Here is a 20787-nt window from a genome sequence, read left to right on the forward strand (position 1 = left end):
GACAGACTTCATTTTTGTGGGCTCCAAAATCATTGCAGATGGTGATTGCAGCCATGAAGGTAAAAGACGCTTACTCCTTGGAAGGAAAGTTATGACCAACCTAGATAGCATATTAAAAAGCGGAGACATTGTCCACAAAGGTCTGTCTAGTCAAGGCTATGGTTTTCCCAGTAGTCATGTATGGATGTGAGAGTTGGACCATAAAGAAAGCTGAGCACAGAAGAATTGATGCTTTTGAACCGTGGTGTTGGAGAAGACTCTTGAGAGTCCCTTGGACTACAAAGAGATCCAACCATTCCGTCCTAAAGCAGATTATTCCTGGATGTTCATTGGAAGGACTGATATTGAAGCTGAAATTCCAATACTTTGGCCACCTGATGCGAAGAGCTGACTCATTTGAAAAGACCCTGATGCTGGGAAAGATTGAGGGCAGGAGGAGAAGGGGATGACAGAGGATGAGATGGTTGGATGGCATCACCGACTCAATGGACATGGGTTTGGGTGGACTCCGGGAGTTGGTGATGGACAGGGAGACCTGGGGTGCTGCGGTTCATGGGGTCGCAAAGAGTCAGACACGACCGAGCAACTGAACTGAACTGACTAGCCATTAGTCACATGTGACTGAACACCTGAGATGTGGTTAGTGTAGCTGAGGAGCTTTGCTGAAATTTTTAAAATTTTATTTAATATTAACTAATTAAAATGTTAAATAGCCATAGCTCTTGAGTGCATAGACTGTAGGTGCCCTTTCTCCATACTTTTGTGCTAATAGTTACTGGACACTGGCAGTGCTAAGTGCCAGCCAGGCTCTTATTAAGTTAATAAATAAATGTTTCCTGAGTTGTTTTTAGCATATCTAAGGTTTGTTTTCTTTTTAACTTTTCAGTTGTGAAAATTTCAAGCATATGAAAACAACGATTCCCTGCATTCTTTTTCATCTGTGACCCCTACCCCCTGGATTATTTTGTCAAATCCGAGGCATCATTTCAGATGGCTGACTTAATTTTAAAGCTAAATTTTGCTTTTATCATTTAGCTTGATTTGAGGCTGCATTCATTTTAATCAATTTTGAAAAAATTTGCAATGAAGAAAACGATGGAAAGGTATATTTAATGCTAAAGAAGATTAATGCTAACCTTATGTAATGCTTCCCTTGTGGTTCAGCTGGTAAAGAATCCGCCTGAAATGCAGGAGACCTGGGTTCGATCCCAGAGTAAGGAAGAGCCCCTCGAGAAGGGAAGGGCTACGCACTCCAATATTCTGGCCTGGAGAATTCCATGGTTTGTATAGTCCATGGGGTCGCAAAGAGTCAGACACAACTGAGTGACTTGCACTTGCACTATGTAATGTTAATGCCAAATCTAAATATATATATTATATATTTGTGTTACATATACGCTTAAATCTTCTATTTTAAATCACCTAAATCACTATTTTCTATTAACATAAATAGCCTAGATTCTTTTATTTGCCATGTCACATTCCTACATCTTAGGGAACCTTTTTTTCCTATAACAAGCGTTTGGAAAAAGAGGATGAACTTCCTTTCAGCAATAGGTCTGGACTTTTCACAGCTTATCCAACTATTTTATGTATATAAATAGCCAGCTGTTGTGGAGATTTCTTACCCTCCATATTCTTATTAGCAAAATTAGAAATAAGTTTTTACAAGGGTCAGTGAAATGATTTTCTTGTTGTTGTTCAGTTGCTCAGTCACATCCAGCTCTTTGCGACCTCGTGGACTGCAGCATGCCAGGCTTCTCTGTCCTTCACCATCTCCCAGAGCTTGCTCAAATTCATGTCCATTGAGCCTGTGATGCCATCCAACCATCTCATCCTCCATCCCCCTTCTCCTCCTGCCTTCAATCTTGCCCAGCATCAGAGTCTTCGCATCAGGTGGCCAAAGTATTGGACCTTCAGCTTCAGCATCAGTCCTTCCAATAAATATTCAAGGACTGATTTCCTTTAGGGTTTGACTGGTTTGATCTTGCAGTCCAAGCGACTCTTAAGAGTCTTCTCCAACACCATAGTTCGAAAACATCATCTCTTCAGTACTCAGCCTTCTTTGTGCTCCAACTCTCACATCCATACATGACTACTAGAAAAACCATAACTTTGACTATACTGACCTTTGCTAGCAATGTAATGTGTCTGCTTTTTAATATGCTGTCTAGGTTTATCATAGCTTTGCTTCCAAGAAGCAAGCATCTTTTAATTTCATGGCTGCAGTCACCGTCCGCGGTGATTTTGGAAAGAAATAAAATAAAGTCTGTCAGTTTCCATTTTTTTCCCGTTTATTTGCCATGAAGTGATGGAACCGGATGCAATGATCTTAGTTTTTTGAATCTTGAGCCAGCTTTTTCACTCTCCTCTTTCACCTTCATCAGGAGGCTCTTTAGTTCCTCTTTACTTTCAGCCATAAGGGTGGTGTCATCTTCATGTCTGAGGTTATTAATATTTCTTCCAGCAATCTTGATTCCGCTTGAGCCTTATCCAGCCTGGCATTTTGCATGATGTACTTTGCATATAAGTGAAATATGCAACCTTGACGTACTCCTTTCCCAGCCTTGACATACTCCTTTCGTTTCCATATTATGACAAAAAAATCTTCAAGTTGTGACTTTCAGATGCTCTGATCTATTGATATCAGTGCCTCAGCTGAGCCAAGGTGCTGATGGACAGTGCCGGGACACCTAGAGGGTTTCCTTCTGGGATTCTTGGCAAACAGGTTCTGCTCTTTCCTGGTGGCTCAGTGGTAAAGAATCTGCTTGCAGTGCAGGAGACTACTTGCAATCCAGGAGAAGCAGGTATGGATCCCTGAGTTGGGACGATCCCCTGGAGAAGGAAGGGCAGGGCAACCCACTCGCTGTATTCTTACCTGAGACATTCCATGGACAGAGGAACCTGGTGGGCTATAGTCCATGGGGGCGCAAGAGTTGAACACAACTGAGCAACTAAATCACTACCAGTTTTTAAAACTTTTTTCTGTTATCCAGATTAGATACATTTTATTGGTCTATTTTTCCCCTACAATGATTCTTTCCATTGTTATCTCCATTCTAGTATTGGGTCCATACAGTGAGTTCTGTCCTTATCTCCTCTAAGATGTTGCAAAGGGTTCGCGTGAAGTTAACTTCTTCCAACATTTTCATAATAGCTAATTTAAAGTCTTGAATAGAAGTCTCTGTATATGTGTGGTTGATTTTTTTCTCCCCCCTATGCAAGTTGAGATTTTCCTGTTTCTTCAAATGCCACATAATGTTGGATTTTATCCTGGATGTTCTGAATATTAGTATCAGACCTTGGGTCTTGTTTTAAATCCTTTGGAGAATGTTAATTTTGTTTCAGCAAATCTGATTAGATTCAGGCTGTAAGCCCCAACTATGTCTGTGGACTGTAGTTCTTACATCAGTTCAGTTTTTAAAATCTTTGTAGACTGTGTGGCTCTGTCCTGCTTGTGTGCCATCCAGTAGCTGGTCTGAGGCCTGCATGATGTAGCTATTTGTTCAGTTCTCAAAGTCTTGTGTTGTCAAAGTGTTGTGATCAGATCCATGCATGTTTATGAACCCTGGAATTCATAAACATCTTTATGAGATTGCTTTCCCCAGTTCCTCCTCCTTTGTGATGTTTCTGATATTTTGTTTCCTTGACTCTTTGTCTCACCCTCTGACTGGAAAGCTGGGGTTCTCCTTATTTTGCTCTGCTGCATACTTCTGTGATCATGCCCATATTTGGCTAGAAGTTTATCAATTTTATTGATCTTCTCAAAGAACCAGCATTTGGTTTCACTGATTTTCTTTTTCTTTTTTCCTGTTTCATTCATTCTGTTCTTTTTACTTGTTTTTTCTGCTTACTTTGAGTTTAATTTGCTCTTATGTTTCTAATTTCTTAAGGTAGAAGCTGAGATGATAATTGAAGATCTTTTAGAATACAGGTTTTTTTCCTGACTACTTTCATAATTTTCTCTTTTGTCCTTATTTTTTAGCATTAGGATTGTGATGTGCCTCTTTTTTTTTTTTTTGGCTTTTTATTTTGTTTTGTTCTTTTCTTTTTTTTTTCTTTTAATTCATCCTGGTTGGAGTTTGTTGAGATTCTTGGATCTGTGGGTTTAGAGTTTTCATCAAATTTGCCATTTTTGATATTTTTCCCACTCTAGTTTTTCTGTCCTCTTCTCTGACTCCTGTTACATGTATGTGTTAGGCTATTCGACCACTGGATGTTGTGCTGTAGGTAGGAGCTCTGTGTCCTCTCCCTCACTTTGCTCTTTCATCTCCCATCTTGGATTGTTTCTCTTGTATGTTTTCAAGTTCATGCAGCCACTGACGTTCTCTCTCATGGTTTTGTTCACTGCACCAGTTTCAGGCTCACTGCAGTGTTTAGTATTTTAAGCCCATATCATTAACTTTTCATTTTCAATGCTGTATTTTTCTATTGTACAATTTCCATTCCTTAATAATTCCATTTCTCTATTGAGATTTCCTGTTTGTTTTCTGATTATGTTCATGATTTTCCTTTCAATCTTTTAATAATACATAACGGTAACTTTTAAAGTCTGCCTGCTACTTCTGCCATTATTTCTGAATCTGTTTCTGTTGATTGATTTTTTTTTTTCTGTAGGTCAGGGTCACAATTTCCTGTTTCTTCACTTTTCTAATGATTCCTGTTTTTTCATAATGTATATTATGGACACTAGGATATTAAGTGTCTGGATCTTGTTCTTTTGTAATAAAGTTTTGTTTTGGCAAGTGGTTAATTTGCTTGTGCATCAGCTTGTTCTTATTTTTAAGCTTTAATAAAAATGAGCCTAGATTATCCTTATTCCTAAGGTTTTGAGTATTTAATGAAACCTGTTTGGCACTCAGATGTCTTCCAGCCATATATAAGCATCAGTAGCTATTTAGTTCATGCTACTTGGTAGTTAGTCTTTGCCAACTTGAGTAGAATTCTGCAGTGTACCTGACCAATTTAATATTTGACCAAGACTGGTGCAAATTTCTAAAACTTCATATCTGTACAGTTCTTTTTGATGATACCTTGCTCTGTAAATTTCATCTTTTCAGGCAGTTTCTAACTCCGATACCGGCTTAGATCAGTAAGACTGCCATGTTCTGTTTTTGTTCTTCCTCTCTATTTTACAGTCTGGAAAATGCCTCTAGGCAAAAAAAAAAAAAACTTTCTTGAGATTTACCTTGTTTCCCTTCTGAAAGTGCACAATCCTGTGTTGGCCCTTGTTCACTGGCTGAAAATAGTTATTTATTTACTTAACCAGTTTCATGCTTGGCAGGAGCATCAGCTAGCTGTATCAGTTATTCCTATACATTTAGAAGCAGGAGTCTCAGGGTATGTTGCCAACATTCAGCACGTGGGATTTGAACAGTTCATTCTATTTTAATTATGTCCTGTTGCGCTTTACTGTTTCTGTAGCAGTGTTGATATTTTAAAATTTAGTTGCTAAGGAAAACTAACAGTCTACAGTAGTGTTCTAATATTTTGATACTACTATGTTTAATTTTGAATTAATAGAAGCCAAGTGAAGAATAGAATACTGTGGCATTCATTGCATGCTAAGGGAGACCCTTATTCATAATTCTGAAATTTCAAGAACTCTACATATACAAGAATTTCAGAGACAGGATTGTGGACATGTATTTTTTTTTTTGTACATGTATTTTTATTTAGTTTGATGATTTTACTGTGAAGACTTAATACGTCTGCCGCTATGTCATTTTACAAAGCTTGTTTTAACTGAACTGATGTGAAATCTTTGCTCACAATATACTGTGTAGTATTTTCAGTCTCTTTTTCCCTAAATAAATTCTCTAAAAAATTTAAGTCTACAAGTTTGGTTAAAACAATATTAAAAATCTTATGGTTTAAAAAAAGAAAGAATCTTATTGTGGTAAATTTATTTCCATGGTTCTGTAGAATGTACTTTAGTGATAGTGTTACATGGGAGTTGCAAAAACAAGCAAATTGCTATTTTTTTTTTTTCATTTACATCTTTTAAATGGTTCAGAAAAGGACACCTTATAATTATACTATTATATTTTAAGACTGCTTTTATAAGATTGGATTTTGATTAGACAGGCACTTATATTAAAGCTGAATTATGCATATATCTGGCCTTATGTTTGGAGGAAAGAAATTATTGAATGAAATATGATGCACTCTTTCTGTTTTTCTTGTAAACCCTGTATGCCATTAGAGTTTATCCTTGGGCAAAAGCAGAGTTTTTTAGGAATATTTCTGGGATAAAGTAAGTTGAATATCTGTTGTTACTTTTTCCAGTAAACTGTGAGACTGCTACTCTCATTTGTAATGAATGACCTGGTAGGAGTAGTGCTTTTTAGAAAAAAAATAGATTGAAGTCTGTTCCCTTAAATGCACACTGAAGGGTATGCCATCTTTAATTATTTTTACAGGTCACATTGACAGAAGATAATTGGGTTAGTATAATTTCAGTATGGAAGACTACCAAATTTCATTAATTAGGAACATAATCATTAGGAACTGAAACATAATTACTGTTCTGAAGTGTGATAAAATAAAAAGCTAAGTACTATAGCATCTCATATTCAAATAAACTTTGGTTTTTAATTTTCATTTGACAGACTCAGTTATTTGAGGGAATTTTCCAGTTGGTTAATTGTTTTATGTGTGTTCATTTTTGTCACCTTATTTTTGGCATTTTTATTGCCTTTTTGGCTTCCCTGGCGATTCAGTCGGCCTGCAGTGCAGGAGACACAGGTTCAGTCCTTGGGTCGGGAAGATCCCCTGGATCTTCCAGTATGGCTACTCACTCCAATATTCTGACCTGGGAAATCCCATGGACAGAGGAGCCTGGCAGGCTATAGTCCATAGGGTTGCACAGAATCAGACATGACCACATTGACTTAGCACACAGGTACGCATGCACTCATACACGCTGTGAGTAAGCAAAGAAGCAAAAGATGAGGTAAAAGTTGCATTTGTTGATTGGAAGATCTGTTAGAAGATGACAGCTTTTGGCTTTAATAATACTTAACATTAATAAAATTTCTATATGTGGTGCAGAGAGCTCTCAACTGGGACTGACTCAGAGAGGGTCTCAACTGTTAAGACCTCCAGTACTTCTCTAGGTATTTTGCCCCTAACTTGGTTTGTAATTTCCGGCAACAGATGCATGAAGGTCCCCATGCAGATTTTTGGACGTCTTTTTTCTGAATAGTTCCATCATTTTCAGTACTCTGTCTCACAGAACACCTCAGCCTCCCTGAACTTCAGTTTTTGTCTCTTCATCTCTGGACTGTCACGAGCTCTGTTTCAGATCCGTCTTCCTGTGCTGTGATCTGTAAAGCAGTGACATTACCAAGTGTATCATGTCCCTCCCCCGCCTCAATGGTTCGTAGCCCATGCTGCCTGTTGTCCAGGGTCTGACAACAGTTATTTTATAGGTTTTGTCTCATTTTGTTGTTTACTTCACTATGGCCAAAAGTGGAAGTTCTCTTACTACATTTTTACAGAGATAAAATTGTAGAAAGCTAATTGAAGCCTTTAAGAACAGTGTACTTAAATTGTTCTTTGTATGTATGTTCTTGTTGTTTAGTCGCTATGTCTTTTCCAACTCTTTGTGACCCCATGGGCTGTTAGCCCACAAGCCTCCTCTGACCATGGGATTTCTCAGGTAAGAATACTGGAGTAGGTTGCCCTTTTCTTCTTCAGGGGACCTTCCCGACCCAGGAATGGAACCCTTGTCTCCTGCATTGACAGGAGGATTCTTGACCACTGAGCCACCGGGGAAGCCCTTGATGTGTAGTTCCTGGAAAACAGTGACAAGTCATGAGTGTCGCTTTTAATTAGCTTCCTTTAATGACTTTTACTATTATTATAAGAAAAACATTGTTTTAGGCTTTCTGCTGAGTAAATAGGAACACTAAATTTAGTTGCTTAGTCTTCTGTTTCTTTGGCTGTATATGGTTAAGTTACTGCTTCTGCCCTCCCCTCCCTTGTATCCCTCAGATCATTTTGCCTGTTGATTGTGGGAGAAGCAGAGAGTTAGGAAGCTATTGCAGAGAAACTAGGACTGATGAATCTATTAGAAGATGGAAGTGTCAGGGATGAAAGCACAGAGGATAATTAGGTTTCCTGTTTTGTCATCTGAATGAGGTTGAGTTGAAGGAAATGCATCTCTTGAGATGGTAAAGACGTGGTGAATTCTGAGGGGTGGAAATGAGTTGTGTTTTGGACTGTATATTAGGTTTGAGATGTGAACAATAAAATAGAGATGGTGAGTACATAGTGACTGTAGAACAGCTCTGTGGTAGGCTTTTGCATTGAGCTTTAGCCAGTTGATTTCTTGGTGCTGAATGTAAAATTTTACATTTTTGTTTCTACACATTCTTTTCCTGTGATTATTATCATTTGCATTAACTATCTCAGCCAGATTTTGAGTGTATTGTTTCAAAAATTAAGAGTAAAATTTGTTTAAACTTAGGACAGTAAATTCTGACATAAATTATCATATCTTTAAGGTGCAGAGATTTTCTGTAGTGAATACAGTGCTTTAAAAATTACTGTTATGAAAGCCCATGTTGATACATTTATAGAAAAGGAGAACTTGGAACTTCATTACCACATTTGCTCACTCGTCTTTTCCTCAGTCATTGTACTTATATCACAGTATTTTGATAAACCAGAACTAAATATTTACATTTCTATAATTATATGTGTATTATTTATTATTGAGCCAAATATTACACTGAGACCATAATTTCTTATATAAGCCTTTATTTCTCCTGGAGTTAAAATCTATCTTACTTATTCAGTTGGTTTTCTATAGACTCATTGGTCACTTTCCCCAAATATACCTGTGTTCTGTCATGTGCTTATAAATAATATTTTCCATATTATGAAGTACACAGGTTCCATTTTTGACCTTGCTAGAAACCTATTCCATGGTGGCCTCTGGCATCCTGTTTCATTTTTGAGTGGTGGTTCTTTTTTCTACATTAGATTATTTATTTACTAAGTCCCACATTATCTTTTTGTTTTGTTTTGATTACTTTTAATAACTTCCTAAGGAAGAGTGCAAAGATAAAATTTTAACTTTCTGAGAAGCCTTCAAATGTCATTTTACTTACATACTTGATTGACAATCAGCTGGGTAAGGAATTCTGAATTTTGAAGACTATGTGTAGATATTTTATAACTTTCAACAGTATACCATTTTTACTTTAGAATAAACCTTCAGTGCTATTCTGATTACATATTCTTTTTATGTGACTTGTTTTTTTTCTCTCTGGAAGTTTTTAAGGACCTTTATTTCTTGGCTTTGAATTTTCATTATGACGTGTGTCTTTTTCCCCCTTTAATTTGCATGCACTTGTTTGTGTCTTGTGACTTCAGAGGCTTTTTTCCTTCAGTTAAAAAGAAAATGTTATTTTAAAATATAATTTCTACACCTCTCCCCCCAATTTTCACATTATATTAACACTTGTTGGACCTTTTGAAGTCCGCTACTGCTTGTCTTATTTTTTCTAATGTGTGTTCTGTCGCTTTGTCTAACTTTTACTTTCTGTATTTGAACTGTCTATATTTTTAAAAAAAATGTTGGTTGCTCAATATGGCTCTTTTTTTTTTTTTTTTTTTAATTTTGAATGTGGAATGTGACTTGTAGGATCTCAGTTTCCCAACCAGGGATTAAACCCAGGCTACTGCAGTGAAAGTGCCAAATCCAAATTACTAGGCCACCAGGGAGTTCCATGTGTGTGTGTGTGTGTGTGTGTGTGTGTGTGTGTGTGTGTAATTGGCATTTTTGTGAAATTTAGAATATAGAAGTAACATGACATCATTTTGTTCTGTTTAACAGAATCAAAAGTTTAGCACCAAATTTAAAGTTGTTTACATTTTTTTACTAAACTTAAATTTTTCTTTTTTATTTTGACAGAGGTGTTATGAACATAAACAGTACAGAAATGGATTGAAATTCTGTAAACAAATCCTCTCTAATCCCAAATTTGCTGAGCATGGAGGTAAGTGTAAATGTAGTACACTTGCATGTAAGCATAAGTAGGTAAGGTTCTGCTTACTTGTCTGATTTCACTTATTTGGGTTTTGTTACTCCCAGCTGCCAAGACTATTTTCCAGAGAGAATGGACCTTATCTTTATGCCTGTGGGAAGATATTTAATACTAATAGTTTGAGTTTATTGTTGAGACAGTGATAACATGATCTACTTGAGTTCTGATTTATTCCTGCTTTGAATATTAGCACCACAGGAAAGGCAAAAGAACCTAGTAAAACAAATATACTAATTTAAGTTTAATAAGTAAGTTTATTTAAAATGGTTACAAGAAAATTTTGCTTGACAACTTTGATTGAGCTGAAGAAATTTTATTCCTTAGAATAAATTTATTCAGAAAGTGTCCATTTGGGCCTTTGCTCATGAACCAGCATCTTCTTATTTAGGGCATTGTATCTTAGCTTTTGAAGACAGTCATGTTTTAAGACATGATTTATACATATTTTGAAAGTTTATGTAGCTTTAGCCTGTGTGAGGGTAGAAGATTGGACAGTGAGAAGTTTGTAGGGCAAAGGCAGAGCTTGTAGCCAAACTTTTGAAGAGACAAAGGAACAGTAAACTTTTATAGGTCTGATTTGTACAGTTAGGAAACATGGTTCTTTGTTAGGTTGATAATGTTTTCTTGGTATTGAAGAGAGAGAGTAATAATTCTCTGTTAGCTTTCTTTACTCTTGCATACTTTCATTATAATAATAACATTGTTTAAAGACAGAAAGCAGTGGGTATTGAGTATGTAAAATTTTCTTTCTCCGTTTCCTTCTTAAAAAACAGTTTTGCTTGGGACTTCCTGAACATCCAGTGGTTGACTCTGCTTTCATTGCAGGGGGCACAGGTTCAGTCCCTTATCAGGAAACTCAGATCCTGTGTGCCATGCCGCATGGCCTATATCTATATATATACATAATTTTGCTAGCCAGTTGGATATTAGGTTGTTTTATATTCTTTCCAAAAGTATGCATAACAGTAATGTAGCTTTTAGTGGTATAGACACCAGAGTTTGAGTACAGCGTAGAACCAGCTTTCATTGTTTCTAAAGTGCACTTTCCCCGCATATTTGAACACATCTGAAATCAGGTTGCATATGAAGTGTCATAATTTAATTGCAATAGTTTTAACAGCAGTAAGTTATGATTTATTCTAAACTTACAACCTACATTTTCATTAAAACACTTGAAGGAGTTTCTTACAAGAACAGATTTTTTTTTTAAAGAATAGATTTTTATCTGTTTAACAACAAAGTGTTACTTTCTACGGTACCTTGCTAATTTGGCTAATTGCCAAATATGCAAACAAACTTGGTTTGTTTGCTTCTTTTTTCCTTGAATTTATACAGATTTATGATGATTAGTACATACTTTTTTCTTTCTTTTTTTTTCCCATTTCTTTATTTCTATTTTACTATAAATATTGATTCTTCCTTTCTATCTTTAATCCTTATCTTTTATCCCTAATTAATTTTTCTGTACATTTTAATTTGTAGTCCTAAAAGTTAGGCAGATTAACCATGATGAATATTTTATACTCATTTGTGCTTCATAAAATATACATTGTAAAATTAGAAGTATTGTTTTTCCCTTTCTAAAAATTAGTATTTTCCTCAACTCTTTGGATTGTGAATGATGGATGTCTGACATCTTTAGTTTGTATTTTTAATAGTGATCCCAAAGAATCGTTTTAAAATGGCAAAAATCAGAAATGTAGATAATTGATGCATCTATTTTAATCATTTAACAGTGAATTTAATTTCTGTGTAACTTGGGTTCACAGAGTCTGTTACAGGATTTAACTTTCCCATACTTTAAAGGAATGTTTTAATTAGGTCATCCCATGGAAAATAATTTTGTCTTGTTACCATATACATTACCAGATATTCATGCATTTTTGTATCTTTTTATATAAAAAACAATTCTAGGGAGGCCTATATTATAGAAATGTGTAGTTACTTCATTTGTCAATTTAAAAAATTATTTTAATTCTGTAAAAGCCTGGACATTTTCTCAATAATCTTGAAGTTTTAAATACTTAAAATAATGTAGCATTTGTTTTTGAGATTACAGTACCTTTTTTGTTGTTGGTGGTTATCTTTAAGTTTCTTCTTTCTTTTTTTTTTTTTTTAAATAGAAACTCTGGCTATGAAAGGATTAACATTGAACTGTTTGGGGAAAAAGGAAGAAGCTTATGAATTGGTTCGGAGAGGTTTGAGAAATGACTTGAAGAGTCATGTGTGTATCCTTTTTGAGATATATTTAACGGTTGAATTGGGATGGCTTGAGTTTAGGCAGCAATTTGAGAGTCAGAAGTGTTAGATCTCTCTTACTGTGTAACTCAAGAAGAGATGATTCTTTCTTCAGTAGAGTATCATCAGTTGCTTTCATTCAGGAAACATTTTTGTATACCTTCCATGGCCTAACATTGTATCTATTTACAGATAAACGGGATTTGCCTATTTTAATATCTATGAAAGCTCTTCCCACACTTAAAAAAGAGGCACCCTGCCAATTTCATCATAGCATGAATTTAGAGAAGGATATACGATAAGGCATGTTAGAAGTCAAGTATAATGTACTTATTAAGCCCAGGGTTTGGAGTATGCTTCACTTAGGCTTGAATCTCAACTTGGCTTCTTTTTAACTGTGATCTTAGGGCATAGTTTCCTCATGTGTAAAATGAGAATAATCATACCCACTTCACTGTGGTCTTGTAAAGATTTAATGATGCTTAACATAGTCCCTGATAATGCTAAGTACTGTATGAGATAAATTTTACTTCATTAAGGGAAGTGTGAGAGTCAGAACAAGTACAAATGTCTAAGGGAAGATAGAGACAAAATTGTGGGTTGCTATTTTGTAAATAGTTTTAAACAAATATTTCTTTACCTGTTTTGTTGGCTAACAGTTTTAAGTGCTGAAACAACAAATTTTCAAGTGTTTACCAACCCCTGGAATAATATAAAGTAAGAAAAGGAATGGATTTTGCTCTCAAGGATCTTACAACCTAGTGCAGGAAGATATTTGATAGAAGCTTAACACTTCTAAGTATTACATAAAATGTTAAAGCTTGTTCAGAAATTGTCGCTAATCCAGTAAGGCAGAAGTGAGTTAGGAATAACCAGAAACTAAAGGTAAGCAAAGGGTTAATCAATAAGGCTGTTGTAGGTATCTTTTCATCATTTTTAATATTGGTGTAGTGTTCTCTATTGACTTACCATGTTTTATATAATTCTGTTCCTCTTGATGAACATAAATTTCTTTAAATTGTTAGCAGTGTTAAACATTCTGAGGATAGATTTTTAGAAGGTGATGATTCGTGTGTGCTTGTGTGTTCAGTCGTGTCCAACTCTTTGCGACCCTGTGGCCTGTAGCCCACTAGGCTTCGCTGTCCGTGGGATTTGCCAGGCAAGAATACTGGAGTGGGTTGCCATTTCTTCCTCTTGGGCATCTTTCCACATCTCCTGTGTCTCCTGCATTGGCAGGCAGATTCTTTACCACTGAGCCACTGGTGAAGATTAGACGGGTGAAAAGGCATCTCAATGCTCAAGAGAGTTGAACAAGTCCTCAAACAATAGGGTATTGTTGTTGAAGTTGGGGTGGGCTAAAGGAGAAAATAGGTTATGGGGGCCAGATTTTGAAGGGTAGTATATCTCAGGCTTTTAAAGCCACATTCCAACCGAGATTTGTATTATAAAAGCAAAGATCATTTTTCAAATAAAATTTATAACGTTATATGTGTATTTTTAGTTATACATGTCACCCTCGACATTCTGCATTTACTGACTCTGTTAAGGGTTCTTGCTGTAAAAGTTGTCAGATTGAGAAGTTTAAACCTGATCTGAGAGAAATATTAAGTTTCTGCAAAGGGAAGTAGACTTTTTCTTTTGACTGTGTGTATTTTAGATAGGTTACTCTGGCAAGTGAGAGTGAAAGCAGAGAGACTGCAGGAGGTTGGGTGATTTGCAATAATCAAAATCTAAAGTGAAAAAAGACCTGTATTAGGAGAGTGGGATTATGTACATATTTTCCCCCTTTGTAGTACAGTTGTATGACCTACTGTAATTTTACTTACCTGTATTCCTTACTAGACTTATGAAATTTTAATGTTTGTCATGCTATGTCATGAATACCTGTTCTCTTTCAAAAATAGATAGTTCTTAATATCTATTGAGCCATTTATTTTGGGTCAGCCACTGAGCACTTTATACATGTTATTCTGTTTTGTCACCAAACTGCTATGCTTTGCTGTATGGACTCTTTCTTTATTTACATTTTATAATTAAGGAAACATAGTAAGATTAAATTAACTTATTTAAAGTAAGGCAGGCTAGACCTGTTTTCTTTGTCTTGAGAAGCTGTATTGTTTTTGTTGTATCAAACTACTACTATCTTTATATTTTCTCTTTTTTAAGCTTGTAATTTTATAAACAGCTGTAACTTTCTGAGTTTCCTGGAGAATATTATTGGAATATTATTTCTTGACTTGTAGGTTGTATCCTTAACTAAATCCTTTAGGTTGGCATGTTTATGGCCTTCTCCAGAGGTCAGACAAGAAATATGATGAAGCCATTAAGTGTTACAGAAATGCGCTAAAATGGGATAAAGACAATCTTCAAATCTTAAGGGACCTTTCTTTATTACAGATTCAAATGCGAGATCTTGAGGGTTACAGGGTAAGTAGAGAATTTTTTTTATTCTAATGAGGAAATACTGTTAACGTATTTAAAGCTTTTTTGAGTACTTTTTGATAACAAAATTTTCCATTAAAAAAAATTAATTGAATTTGCCTCCTTCCTCCCATAGTGGTTGTGTTTGTAACTGGACTAAGCAGATTTAAAAGTTACTTTACTGTGAAGCAGAGTTGGATTACTGTACAAGATTGAGTTAATTTAGTGAAAAATTAACACACACACACACACGTTTGTTCTTTTTACCTACATAGAGGCTAACATTCTGTTTTTGTAGCTACATTGGTGAGGGGAGATTTTTTTCCTTTCAATTTTACTCAAATACAATTAATGTGCAGTATTGCATACATTTTAGGTGTACATCATAATGATTTGATTTACATCATGAAATGTTACCACAAGCTTAGTGAACATGCATCATGTTATATAGGTATAAAATAATACAAAAAGAAAAAAAATATATTTTTTCCTGATGATGAGAACTCCTAAGGTTTACTTTCATAGCAGTTTTTACATATAGCCTACAGAAATGTTAATTATATAATCATTTTGTACACTACATCCCTAGAACTTAGTTTTATCTTGGAATTGGATGTGTGTACCTTTTTACCACCTTCATGCAGTACCCCATCCTACCCCCTTCGCACCTCTGGTAGCCACAAATCTGATTTCTTTTTCTGTGAGTTTCGTTAATTGGTTATTTGGCTTTTTTTTGAAGTTTAACTGCCCATATTAGTTCTTGGTGCACAACATAGTGTTTTGATATTTTTATACATTACAAAATGATCACCACTATAGCTATATTTTAACCCTTAAAAATCAGTCTATTAAATCAGATTTATTTAGTTCCTCTTTTTTTTTCTTCCATGAAGTACCTACTGAGTTGCTTCCTGTAGATCTTAACTCAGTAGTTGGGCACTGCATTTAAAAAACTTTTTACCTTTGCACTATCTTTTCCCTTCTTTCTTCTCAGAGAAAGTAGGTGAATAAGTAATAAAGGGTACCATGTCTTATGTCTTAACTTTTAAAAAAATTATTTCTAAGATTATCTTGGAAGCTTCATTGTGCTTCTTAAATATTTTTATGCTTCCATAAAGCTGCACAATATGGATGTTTACAACTATTTTTTATTATTATTTCCATCATTGCGTTACTGTTGTAAGTTAATATGATCTTTAAGGAGCATTTACTTTTTTTGTAAACCTAAGAAAAAGTGTTCTTTTTCCCCTAAAGGAAACGAGGTATCAGTTACTTCAACTTCGACCTGCACAGAGAGCATCATGGATTGGTTATGCTATTGCTTACCATTTATTAGAAGATTATGAAATGGCAGCAAAGATTTTAGAAGAATTTAGGAAAACACAGCAGGTAATAACCAGAAGTTAGACCTAGTAAACTAGGTCTGATTCTTAGTATAACTAAAACAAAGAAGTGTTATAGATTTACTATCTTTTTATTTGAAATAGTTTCAAATTTACAGAACAGTTGCGAGAGTAGTATGAAGAACATAATAGAAGTTCACTCACATTAACTAATTGTTAATATTTGATACATTTAGTTTATAGTCTATATGTACTTAGCTATTTTTTCCTAAAACATTCAAGAGTAATTGTAGACACCATGCTCTTTTACTCCTAAAATGCTTTTGTGTGGTATTTCCTAAGAATAACTCTATAGTTCTCAACTCTATAGATAGTATTGTATAAATTATCAAGAAATTAGGAAATTTAACATTGGTAGACTGTTACTATCTAATCCACAACTGATATTCAATATTTACTAACTGGCCTATTTATATCCTTTCTAGGATTTTTTTTTCCCCTCATTTCCATGATTCAATTTAGAATCATACCTTACATTTAATTATCATTTTTCTATAGTCTCTTTTAATCTGGAAGTTTCGAAGGCTTTCTTTTATTTCATGACATTGTGTTTTTGAAGAGTCGTGGCGGTGCTTCTGTAGAATCTTCATCAGTTTGGACTTCTTTGATGTTTCCTCAGTGTTAGATGCTCTTACGCATTTTTGCAGGAGACTGCAGGAGTGGTGTTGCGCCCCTCTCAGTTTACCACATGAAAAGCCATGTGCTGTCTCATCCGTTTGATTTCTTGCTTAAGGTGGTGATGTCAGGTTTCTTCACTATAAACCAGTTATTTTTTTTCTCTTTGTATTTAATAAATAATGTGAGGCTTTATGAGTAGTCTCTTCCTCATCAGACTTTTACCACTAGTTTTAGCAAAATTCATTGATTATGATTCTTGCCTGGATAAGCTGTTCCTATGATAGTTGCAAACTGGTGATTTTTCTGTCTTATTCCTTCTAGATTTATTTCACATTCTACTTTTAGTAAGCTTTCCGTTCTCCCCTATTTACTTATTATATGTAAGGACTTATGGATTCTTATTTTATTCAGTGGGTTTTAAGTTAATATTGTCAGTTTTAGTTGCTTCCTAGAGAGATATTTAGGAATTTTTAAAAATGAGTTTTATCAATCGTTTATTATCCTTTGACTTCTTGTATGTATTTAAGTGTGTGAAAAATTTTTTAATATGAAAATAAAATTCTCACTGTTAGTATTCCTTGTATTCATATGTAGACATCCCCTGATAAAGTGGATTATGAATATAGTGAACTCCTTTTATATCAGAATCAAGTTCTTCGGGAAGCAGGTCTCTATAGAGAAGCTCTGGAACATCTTTGTACCTATGAAAAGCAGATTTGTGATAAACTTGCTGTAGAAGAAACCAAAGGTATTTTTTTTTTTAAGAGTGTAATTTTTTCTGATGTTTAACTATGACAAAGAACAAGACTGAAAAATCGTTGCATATAATACAGCTCTTTGATGACAAAATCTATTTCTTACTCATGCACTTCAGATAATTTGTAATGTAGGAAAATAAACATTTTTTTTAAAAAATAAACATTTAAACAGATGTTGTTATAGGAAAAAATAATGGTGAACAATAAATTGTTGAATGAAGTGACTCAGTGCAGTATTGTTTATTTAAGTATCTGATCTGAAAATATTACAGTTTGATTGAAATACAGGAGGCAGTTGCTCAATTTTAAAAGACAGGATTAAGTTTCTTAGAAACTGCTTATTAGCAAAATTGAATGTGTAGAACAGACTTCTTTATTGTCGGTAATATATATTGATAAATCAGACTTCACTAAAGATGCTTGTGGGACATTCCTAGGCTTCTTTATGGTTTACCCGAATATCTTTCTGAATACAGAAAACATGACCTAGAAACTCAGGTTTGTATGTGTGGATTATGATAGGAGGATGGGTAGATCCTTAAATAAAGATCTCCAGTGTTACCATTTATTAGAGGGCTGTGAAAAAGGAGTCTTTGTAGTTTTAAAAACTACAGTTTTTAAATCAGTTTTTAATCAGTTTTAGGAACTGATTATGGAAAACAAAAACAACAAGTAATTGAGTACTTTCTAAGACTTGCCATCTGAAATGTTGCTTTGCCTTCGTTAGACCAGGCAGCTGAAGTTTGTTGGTTTCAAATTTCTCTGACTCCCTTTGAAGTTGAACACTGGAGAAGTGTGATGTCTGTGTGCAGAGTGGATATAGCCATTGTTCTGATGAACTTTTCAGCAGAGAATAATGCTACTGGCAAGAAAAAAAATGCAAGTCCAAGGCGCCTGGAACTCATTTGTGAACTCTAGATCCAAGACAGCCTCTTTCACATGAGTTGATCATTCCTGAGCAGTCTATTAGTTATAAAGGAGGAGGTTTCTGACTAATTGGAAAGATGATAAGATTAAAAAACTAGTCTCACTTCCTTCATTGTCTACCAACCAGCTATATGATGAGGGGCAAGATTGGGCCTCAGGTTCTTTATGGAAATACATGACGTTGTTCAAAATACTCTTAAGTACATTGTTTTATTTTACTCTTTTGATAACTTTATTAGTGAGGAAGAATGACAGATCAAGCTCAGAATTGAGCTATGACTCAGAATTGACCTATGGATTTTAGCAATTTGGAAGTCACTGTGACCTTACCAAAAGGACTTTCTGAACATTGGGAAGGAGGGTAGTAAAACCCCAAACAGGTCAAGTAGATTTCAATGAGATATAAGTAGAGGAATTGAGGATAGGATGCATAAATGACTCAAACAAGTAGTTTTGCTGTATAGGAAGCACATCCAGGGTAGTGCTGGGGGGAAGGGTTGCAGAATCAAAAGATTTTTGCAGATCGTATTTATTGTACTCACCAGATAATGAGATGAATATTTGATACAGTAGAGGGGATGTGATCTAGTGGATAAATTGAAGGGTTAGCCTTAGATAACAAAATGAATAGTTCATCCACAGTAATTAGAGATGGTGGGGTGTATGGGCAAGTAGGTGTGTCAGTGTGATGGATAATTTGGGAGTTCTTGCTTTCATTTTCCCAGTGAAATAGGAAACAGAGCTATCAGTTCATTCCACAAAAGGTTTTGAATATCTATGGTGAGTCAAGTGGTGGGGACAGGGAATATAAAGAGAATAGAAGGGAACTAAAAGTAGAATCATCAATCATTGGGCATTCCAGTAATAAAGGCATTGATGTTAGTGATAGGTGGTCAGGATAATTTAGGAATTTCCTGGAGTGGGTGAGTGGCATAGTTAGGCAGAAAATTTCGTTGTTAATTGTTATACCATCAGTTCCTTCTACAAGGAAAAGGTGGGTAAAGATTATGAGAAGGAAATATGGATGGGTGTGGCCTATGGGAGAAAGGTTGCAGGATATTATTTTGTTTTTAGTAAAGTAGTCTTTTGGTCAGTGTGGAGCAGACTGTTAACTTTGGTATTGTTGACATTTTGGGACCAAGATGTTGGAGATATGTTGCATAATATTTAGCAGTATCGGTAGCTTATATCAGATACTGTATATCAGATACTGTAGCACCCGCTTCCCTTATTGTGACGCTGAAAATGCCTCTGGCATTGCTAAATGTCTCCTGGATGACAGAAATGCACCTTGTGAGAACCACTCAGGATAGAGACATTAAGAATATGGGTTACTTTAGCCAAATTGCTTGGGTCCAAATCCTGACTCTGTAACAGTTAACTGTCTGAAAGACCCTTGACACATTTACTTATTTTCTTTGTTTTAAAATGACACAAATAATGGTAGCCTATCTCATGGAGCTTTGAGAATTGAATTAGTTAATGCTTGTGAAACGTTTGAAAAGTCATTTTCACACTCAGTAAGTGCTCATTTTTATTATCTGATAGTAAAAAAAGGTGCAAGAGTGCAGTCTTGGCTTGAAAATACCACCTTTGGTGAATGGGAGCCCATTAAGGTAGGAAAAAGGATTCTTGAGCAGTGCTTGAGGCTTATGTGAGTTTGGAGCTGACATGTTTCTAGTGAAACCAGTGCCCCAGTGCCTCCATCTGGCAGCTGCGTTTATGAGAAGGTGTGCAGCAGGTGAGTGACGGGGTCACACAGACCGTAAAACTGGTAAACCAGGCAGCCTAGGCTTTGAGATTAGTGATCATATTCGGGGCTGCTAATATCATTCAGGGATGACACTGGCCCAGGGAAGACGAGCAGTGTCGTCCTAAAGGTTGCTGAAAGGCCTGAAGAAGCAGAACAGTTTTTCTCTTAAGATTGAAGGGTAGGATTGGTGAGATGGGAAGAAAGTCAAGACAATTAAGCTTAAAGCAGGAAATATATTTGGTAGATGAAAAAGAGAGTAAACTCGGTAGTTGGAAGAGACACAATGTGGCCGTGATTTGGGCTGCTAGAGCAGAATCATTTCATAGCTGGGTAAGACATCATAAGGTTAGGGTAACGGACTGGGCATCGATTTAGATTTTGTAATTGTCTGTATGTTGTCAGGAATAATTGAGTAGATGATGGCTTAGTGACTGTGTTCAGTGAATTTGAGAAAGTAGCCTGGAGTTAGACATACACCTGAATAAATTGAGGCTGTGAAGAGGATAACATTTCTACATAGGAACTTTTAAAAACAGGAGAGAATACTGTAACGTTGTAAATAGTCTCATTGAAGGGAGTTGAGAACCCACCTCCCAATATTGAAGAGGTTT

The 20787-nt window shown here is 35.4% G+C and overlaps 1 protein-coding gene across 2 annotated transcripts in view; it reads left to right on the forward strand.

Annotated features, from left to right (window-relative positions):
• The window catches only part of NAA15 (N-alpha-acetyltransferase 15, NatA auxiliary subunit), a 68194-nt gene that overhangs the window by 14874 nt on the left and 32533 nt on the right, over window positions 1–20787 (forward strand). For both annotated transcript variants that reach the window (XM_061142379.1, XM_061142378.1), the window contains exons 2-6: window positions 9926–10010; window positions 12182–12286; window positions 14566–14723; window positions 15972–16106; window positions 17333–17486. In XM_061142379.1, the coding sequence (XP_060998362.1) occupies window positions 9926–10010; window positions 12182–12286; window positions 14566–14723; window positions 15972–16106; window positions 17333–17486 (637 nt within the window). The remainder of the gene's footprint in view (window positions 1–9925; window positions 10011–12181; window positions 12287–14565; window positions 14724–15971; window positions 16107–17332; window positions 17487–20787) is intronic.

The sequence above is a fragment of the Dama dama genome, chromosome 5, assembly GCF_033118175.1.
Source record: "Dama dama isolate Ldn47 chromosome 5, ASM3311817v1, whole genome shotgun sequence".
NCBI lineage: Eukaryota > Metazoa > Chordata > Mammalia > Artiodactyla > Cervidae > Dama > Dama dama.